This window comes from Malus sylvestris, chromosome 4, assembly GCF_916048215.2.
Source record: "Malus sylvestris chromosome 4, drMalSylv7.2, whole genome shotgun sequence".
NCBI classification, from domain to species: domain Eukaryota; kingdom Viridiplantae; phylum Streptophyta; class Magnoliopsida; order Rosales; family Rosaceae; genus Malus; species Malus sylvestris.
This window is the reverse complement of record NC_062263.1, coordinates 1,687,113-1,695,741: the sequence shown is the minus strand read 5'-3', so window position 1 is coordinate 1,695,741 and position 8,629 is coordinate 1,687,113. Positions and strand designations below refer to the sequence as shown.

The window sequence follows — 8,629 nt, the reverse complement described above, 5'->3', positions numbered from 1 at the left end:
GGAAAAATCTCTTATTTTTCTCACACTCCAACTCCCATAGTCTCTCTTTCTTCTGATATGAGTGGCTGCGGATTTTTGTCCTCAGCAGGAAACACCAATGGAGAAGCTACCGACAGTAAAGTGCTCTCAAGAACTCTGGTTTGCCCTTCTCATCTCCTCCGCTTTGTGCATTATATTTCTTTCCTTTGATTACTCTACTTTCTCTGGTCTCGATCTTTTGCCCAACAAAAAAGTCGACCCAATTGGGGTTTTGAACCACTCTATCACGGATTCATCATGTTTTGGTCGTTACGTTTATATGCACGACGATCTTCCTGAAAAATTCAACTCCGACTTGGTAAGAAACTGTAGGTTTCTCACCAGAGGAACCGACAAGCCAAATTTATGTATGTACTTTGAGAATTATGGTTTCGGTCCCGAAATCCCAAACTCGGAAGGGGTTTTGTCGAACAGGAGCTGGTTTTCCACGAACCAGTTCTTGCTGGAGTTCATATTCCACAACAAGATGAAGCGCTATAAGTGTTTGACAAACATCTCCAGTCAGGCTTCGGCCGTTTATGTCCCGTTTTACGCCGGCCTTGATGCGAGCCTCCATCTCTGGGACTCGAATCTTACGGTTAGAGATGCCTCGGCGAAAGAACTTGTGAGTTGGCTTGCGAGAAAACCCGAGTGGGCGAAACTGTGGGGGAGGGATCATTTCTTGGTTGCCGGGAGAATTTCTTGGGACTTCAGGAGGCAGACGGATGAGGTTTCGGATTGGGGTAGTAAGCTCAGGTGGTTGCCTGAGTCTATGAACATGACTATGTTGTCGGTCGAAGGAAGCTCTTGGAACAATGACTTTGCTATACCTTACCCAACAAATTTTCATCCCGCGGAGGAGGTCGATTTGGTTCAATGGCAGAACAGAATGAGGAAGCTAGACAGGCCTTACTTGTTCACTTTTGCTGGGGCACCGAGGCCTGACCAGCAGAGCTCGATTCGGGGGAAGATTATCGATCAGTGCGTAGCTTCGAGTAGATGCAAGTTAATCGATTGCAGTTTGGGCGGCAACATGGATTGTGACAACCCGTCGAGTGTTATGAGGGTGTTTCAGAGCTCGGTTTATTGCTTGCAGCCCGGAGGGGATTCATACACCAGGAGATCAACTTTCGATTCCATTCTGGCTGGTTGTATTCCGGTTTTCTTTCACCCGGGTGCTGCTTATTCCCAGTATTTGTGGCATTTGCCAAAGAATCATAGCAGCTACTCCGTGTACATTCCGGTGAGGGTTGCGGACGATATGCCAGGCAGCATTGAGGAAATCTTGCTTGGAATTTCAAAGGATAAGGAATTGTCCATGAGAGAGGAGGTTATAAGGCTCATACCGAATCTGTCATACTCGGATCCCAGGTCTAGATTAGAGACCGAAGATGCATTCGATTTGGCTATCAAGGGAATTCTTGAGAGGATTGAGGATGTTAGGAAGGTGATTAGGGAAGGGAATGATCCAAGTATTGGTTTCGCGGATGAGGATAGCTACAAGTACACATTTCATCAGAAACAAGAACAAACTTGATTTGATTTGAGTTCAACAGTTCTTTCTGTTTAACAAACAGAATGAGATGGAAGAGGAGGTGCAGGCCTACAATGGCAGATCGCGCGTCGAAAGATTCGAAACTGGATGAAACAGTGCCAGTTCTTGGTTTTCAGGTCGTTACTGCAGCTGCCAAGAGATTGTAAAGAAAGATCGAAAGCAAAATGTTATGTTAGAGGTCCCTATTTCATACTCCTCTTTCAGAACATGTACCTATTTAGCACAATTATAAGTTAAAAATGTAATGTTCTTTAAATTTAAACTTAGAATTATTCTTTTCAATTCTCTCAGGTGCCGTCTGTTAACCATTTCGTTTTTTGTTTTTTGTTTTTTCAGTTTTTTGGAAAACTGAAATCTTAATTAGTAATTACTTTCAATTTTTAATTTTTGAAAATTGAACACCAAAAACTGAAAACTACTTGTGTTCTCAAAATTTAGTCTTGAGAATTTTCAGTTTTCTTTTTTCTTTTTGAAACTGAAAACTGAAAGTGGTTACCAAACAAGATTTTAATTTTTAGAAAAGTATTGAAAGTCGAAAACTGATTGAGGTTGATTGCACTTATATACATGCTTTTTGTGTGCTGTATTGTGATTGAGCATTGCTTGGCTTCTCAAAAATGAGTAGGAACTCCTACTCAAAACTATTTGTGTTTGAACCACAAAATTTTGTGTTTATGATCATAACTATTCATATTATGAGTTATTCTATAGAGATCATCTCTGCAAAAAAATAAATATAAATTGAGGTTCTTTAGTCAATCTATTTTAGCAAATATATAGACAGTTCATAATGCTTTTATTGATTCCATTTATCTATTTTTATATAATTCTATAACTAAACGAGTAACACCCCGCCCCCGAAATATTTATTTTCGGAAAATAATTCCGATGTCCTTGTATATTGCAATTTAGCCAACTAAATTATAAAAATTCCGGAAATAAAACTTTAAAATTTCTCAATTCAATTTTCATAACTATAAATCGATTTATTTTCGATTTTCTCCACATATTCATATATTTAAATTTTTAGGGTATTACATTCACCCCCCCCCCCCCCCGGTTAAAATAAATCTCGTCCCCGAGATTTCTACTATTACGTTACAAAAAGGAATTAGAACTATTCCCACCATTCCTTTAATGGTGAATAAATCATATGATTTTATTCAAACTCCAAAATAAATAGATTAACGCAAATCATCATGATTCTCACACATTTTCTCATATTTCCATCCACATTAATTGGTAAAAAGAATATCAGAACTTCTAATCACACAACTGGGCAAAATAAACATCAAACAACAAGCTCTAATTTTCATTGGCTAAATAATACTAGATATTAAATCTCATCTTCCACTGGCTAGATAAATACTAGCATAATAACCACTATATATATCTTAAAACAAATATCCACAATATTGTTACCATAAAATCTCATTATACGATTTCCTTCATTTCCGCAATTAAACTAAATTGCCCATAGTAAAATTAATAGCCTTTTAATTCTTTCTTTCAAAACCTTTTCTTTTAAATGGCTTCAAGGTGTAGCCACATATCGAATAAATTAGTGACTTGCACTGCCAGAGTACTATTCACATTTCATCAACCAAAGAAGAGGAATTTATATGTTTTACAACTCTATTGGCCAACCAAAACTAATCCTTATTAATCACATAGTCATGAGAATACGTGCTCTTCATCAGTTCTGTTCGCAATATCAAATCTAAAAATAACAACTTATGACTATAACAACCACACCATAACTTCAATTTATAATTTCATTCCCGTTCAATAACCCATCATGACTTTCCTAAATATTAAAATTCCAACCATAATTATCATTGACAAACAATGGTTTCATCACCTTTTTCTTGTTATCCCAATCAGTGACTAGTAGACTGAAAAATATTGTAATATACCTGGCCAATACATATCATACATTTTTATCACTTCAATAATTCATTTCCATAGCCCACACATGAAGCTTCTTTCCAGAAACACAGGGTCTTTATGCCCACTCATCCATTCCTTCACATTTCACGGGTCATTTCGCCCAATTCATCGTTCACAATGTCACTTTGCTCAATCACACATCCTTGGGCCCTTTTTGCCCAACCAAACATTCCTCCCATTTCACGGGCAATCACGCCCAAATCGACATCCACATGCTTTTTTAACCCAATTCAATATCCACGGGCCTTTTCCCCCCAAATCAATATCCACGCCCTTTTCACAAATTCATCATCCTTGGGCCATTTCCGCCCAAATCAACATTCTCTATTGCACAGGTATAATACAACTTTTCCATCTATTTGTCACTATTCCACAATCACCTTATTATTCAAAATTTTCATAACGCATAACATAATATCAATCCAATTCAAGAATAATCTAGAACTTTAATCAAATACTCATATTCAAAGTTATACATAAAATATGACATCTTAAAATTTTCTACTCCTACCCAATTCAATTCACCTCGTAGTGATTCACAATATAGGCATTGCACATAAATTCATCATTAGTCAAAAGACTTATGAAATAGTACAATATCAACACAATTCACAATTCACATCACAACAAGCAATAATATCTCACATTGTATGATATGATCATTTGCTCTAATACCATTTTGTAACACCCCACCCCTGAAAATATTTATTTTCGGGAAATAAATCCGATGTCCTCGTATATTTCAATTTAGCCAACTAAATTATAAAAATTCCGGAAATAAAACTTTAAAATTTCTCAACTCAATTTGCATGACTATAAATCGATTTATTTTCGATTTTCTTCACATATTCATATATTTAAATTTTCAGGGTATTACAAAAGGACCTTAGTTTTAATTGAATTTTTTGCAAATGCAGTCTTTATAGAGTGATTTATAGTATGAACAACTATGATCATAAATACGAAATTCTATGAATCGACAACAAACATTTTTAAGTTAAGAACTCATACTCATCCTTTGGGTAATCAAGTATTATTCATTGAGAGAGGATCCTCACCGGATCCTCTTTGTGAGGATTATGGGAATCCTTCAATCACATCTATTAATCGTACATCATATGGTCAGTTTTCGTCAAGTACTGTTTATATTCAATTTTAATTAAAAAAATTACAATAATTTCTGACCGCATGATGTACGATAAACAGATGTGATTTGAAGATTCTCGAATCCTCACAAAGAGGATCCTGCGAGGAACCTCACTCTTTTTCATTGTGATTTGAACAGGCAGCCAGGAGCCAGCTTTTCTCATTTTCTTTTTCCGTCAAACAATACGTGTTGTTAGTTTCCAAAAAATACAATACGTGTTATTGACTTGTAGACGAATAGAGACGTTTACATGAGTCGGTAGGGTATTCAAGAGTCAGTTTGTGATGCCCAAATCCAATCACACACAAAGCGAATGCGTGCGCTGCTCCGTTGTACGCGGAGTAATTAAGACCACCACTTGAGTTCAGTGGTCAATCTCAAAATGTTCTTTGTCTAATCGAATGACAAATATGATGGGTACACGCGTATAAACGCTCAAATAGATCACATGCAATATGTTTTTTGATGATTCAATGATTGCCAAGTCGTTTGTTTAAAGTATAAAAAATATTTGATTCCTTACGTGTAAAAAAAAGAATTAATTTTTGTACATTTAGTTTTCGGTATGGCCATGGCCTTTGACAAACTCAAGGCGTCAGCAGCCAGCAGAATTAGGAGACTTTTAGTGTACCGAGAGGTTTCATTATGCAAGTGATTGGACACTTGAAAAAAAACTTTTAACCATTTGTATTATGATACTTTCAGTAAAGATTTTAAGTGGGTTCGCTCGAACTATAATATGTAGGAATGATCTTTTATTTTTTATAGGAGATCCTGGTCCTTTATTTATAATTCTTGCATTAACCGGTCCGAAATTAGGTGTAGCTATATCACACGGCACAAGCTCATGTTTCTAATATCTCAATCTGTATTTACTTGCATGATGCTATAAATCTCCATCAAAGCAGTTTATGGCTCAGTTGGTAGAGCAATGGGATTTTAACCTAAAGGTTGCAGGTTTAAGTTCTGCTATATGGCGGATATCAGGTTCCAACTGAGTTCTACTTGAAATAAGGTGAAAGGGTCCATATGATTAAGATTCACTTGTATATCCTCAATCTTTTTATTGTTGGGGACACAAATTAGTCTTTAATAATTGGTTAATCACAGCAAGCGGGGTTCATCTGATTTAGGTAAAATGCTCTTTATTGGCTCTCAATAGGCAAAGCAAAACATAATTACGCTCAATCTAGCACTGGCAATGATGAAAAAGAGCTCTTTTGCCTTGACAACTTCAGACGAAAAGTGAGTAATCGGACCATGATGTTGAAACCTAGCAAGCTTAAGAGCATTGGACAATTTGATGAACCACTGTCTCGACGCGTCTTTCTCTTGTCCAAACCGAAATGATGTACCTAATCGTGTTTCCAATATACTGAAAGATTTCACCAAAATTAGGAGGAGGACTATTCATGTCAAATCAAAATTGCAAAAAAAGAACACAATGATCAAACAACGAAAGAGTAAGAACATTTTATTTTTATGCTGTATATAAAAGAAAGCGGTAAATCTATATTTCTTTGAATGCTGGAATAAGCATCATACAACTTTCTACAAACAAATGGCAGTAAAATTATGATTAATTTGAATGTCTTCATATTCTTCTCTCTTTTTACATCAGTCAATATTCTTCTGGTGCCTCCGGAAACATGAATTTAGTCCAATCCTCATCTGCAAAACCAACACTAGGATCCTTCCCTTCTCTAATCACCTTCCTAACATTCTCTATCCTCTCAAGAACTCCCTGCACAGCTAAATCGAACGCGTCTTCGCTCTCTAATCTCGACCTGGGATCTGCATACACCAGCTTCGGTATCAGCCTTATGACCTCCTCTCTCATTGTCAATTCCCTCTCTTTTGAAATTCGAAGCAAAGTTTTCTCGATCATGCCTTCTTTCAAATCCTCCACTTCCTTCACAGGAATAAACACCGAGTACTTAGTATGTTTCTCCGGCAGATGCCATAAGTACTGCGTGTACGCGGTCGCAGGATGAAAGAAGACCGGAATACAACCAGCAAGTAAAGAATCAAATGCTGATCTCCTTGTGTGTGAATCACCTGGAGGCTGCAAGCAATAGACCGACTTCTCGAAAACCCTCATAACTGTAACGGGGTCGTTACAATTAATCCCAGGAGAACCACAATGCACAAACTTGCAGTTGTTTGATGCTTGGCACTGATTGATAAGTTTTCCCCTGATCGATTTTTGCATGCCAGGCCTCGGCGCACCGATGAAAGAGAACAAGTGAGGCCTTTTGTACTTCTTCACTCTGTTCTGCCATTGAACAACCTCACTATCGTTTGAAGGATGGAAGTTTGTCGGGTACGGTATAGCAAGGTCATTTCTCCAACAACTTCCTTCAACCGACAACATACTCATGTTCATCGACCCCGGCAAAAACCTTAAGTTAGTACCCCAATCAGAACCATTGTCGGGCCTCCTGAAATCCCAAGAAGTCCTCCCGGAAACGAAAAAATGATCTCTCCCCCACATTTTCTTCCACTCAGGCCTCCGCGTAAGCCAATTCACAAGATCTTTCGCGGACGCGTCCCTGACATTGTGATCAAAATCCCACAAATGGCGACTCGCATCAAGGCCGGTATATGACGGTACATAAATGGCTGAAGCCAGATTGGAGTTGTTTGTCAAGCATTTGTACGTCTTCATCTTGTTGTGGAAAATGACTTCTAACAAGTAGGGATTTGTGATGAACCAACTCTTGTTTGCCAAAACCTTTCCGGGCTTTCCGATTTGAGGACCAAGACCCGAATTCACAAGGTGAGGACACATATTGTCACCAGTATTCGCACCTTGATCACTAAGGGCCTTGCTTCCTGTCGAAAGGGACTGGCAGTTTGCGAGGAGATCGTAGTTGAACCATGTTGGAAGATCATCGTGGATGTAAATGTAGCGGCCAAAACACGAATCTTTCATGTAGAATGGACGAACATGTTTATTGACTAACAAATTTACCCCACTGTAGACACCCAACATTGAAGTTGAATAATCAAAGCAAAGCAATACAAAGAACAAGAAAAATGAGACTAGTACACCAAACCATTTTTCTTTGTAGTACTTTCCGGCGAGTGGTTTCTCCATTCGACCTTCTTCGATCACACAAACCCTCTCTGCCAGGAGAATATATCTCCGGTGGTGAAGGATTCACAGGAATAGTCTCAAGGGAGAAGAGAGACAGAAACACATGAAACAAAATATATGGTGTGGGAGAATTTTTGCAAATGGAAATATTAATTGGGACAGAATACTGATTGAAAATTTGACAGTGAAATCTTTTTTTATGTGAAGGGATCGATGATGAAATTTGGAAAATGAGAAAGAAAGGGAGGTGATCTGATTAGGATGGGATTTACATGGTAAGTGGACAAAAGGAGAAAAAGCAAATGAATCCAAGAAAATAAGGAAGAAAAAGGCAAGAAAACGAAAAGACAACGAAAGATGAATGGAAAAACGATCGCAATTGAATCACTTAATAAAGACCCTTGATTTTATTTTTACAGAGTGCTACTATTTCCATCCCATAACGTAGACTTACATTTACTACATAATTAAGCATAAATCCTTAGACATGCTTTCAAATCACTCAAAGGACATTGGCTATCTCTAAAGGTGTTTTGTGACAAGTGTCCCTGTTGGATTCGCCAACAGGAACAGGATGATACACGACCTTACAACTGCAGATATATACAACCCTGCCACCATTTACGATGAACACACCCTCTTCACATGAATCACAAATTTCTTGACAGAAAAATGCCTGCTAGGCTGTCACTGTATCTGAAATGGACATGTTGGAGTTGGAGGGGTGCTGTTGGTCTTTTAGGAGAGGATTGCATCAAGGTGCGGCCTACTTCGGGACATAGGTGGCAGAAGGGTTCATGCAGAAAGAAGAAGACGAAGGAATGGAAGAAGATGGATGGCATTATTTTATTTTATTTTT

General features: G+C 37.9%; 2 protein-coding genes across 2 annotated transcripts; one reads left to right on the top strand and one right to left on the bottom strand.

Moving 5' to 3' along the window:
- Positions 1 to 1,855, top strand: LOC126618709 (probable xyloglucan galactosyltransferase GT14). The gene has a single exon (XM_050286850.1). It carries the CDS (start codon positions 98 to 100, stop codon positions 1,553 to 1,555), a length of 1,458 nt encoding a protein of 485 aa, XP_050142807.1. The 5' UTR covers positions 1 to 97; the 3' UTR covers positions 1,556 to 1,855.
- Positions 1,856 to 6,120: 4,265 nt separating this feature from the next.
- On the bottom strand, positions 6,121 to 8,629 carry LOC126618708 (probable xyloglucan galactosyltransferase GT14). The gene has a single exon (XM_050286849.1). It carries the CDS (start codon positions 7,768 to 7,770, stop codon positions 6,292 to 6,294), a length of 1,479 nt encoding a protein of 492 aa, XP_050142806.1. The 5' UTR covers positions 7,771 to 8,629; the 3' UTR covers positions 6,121 to 6,291.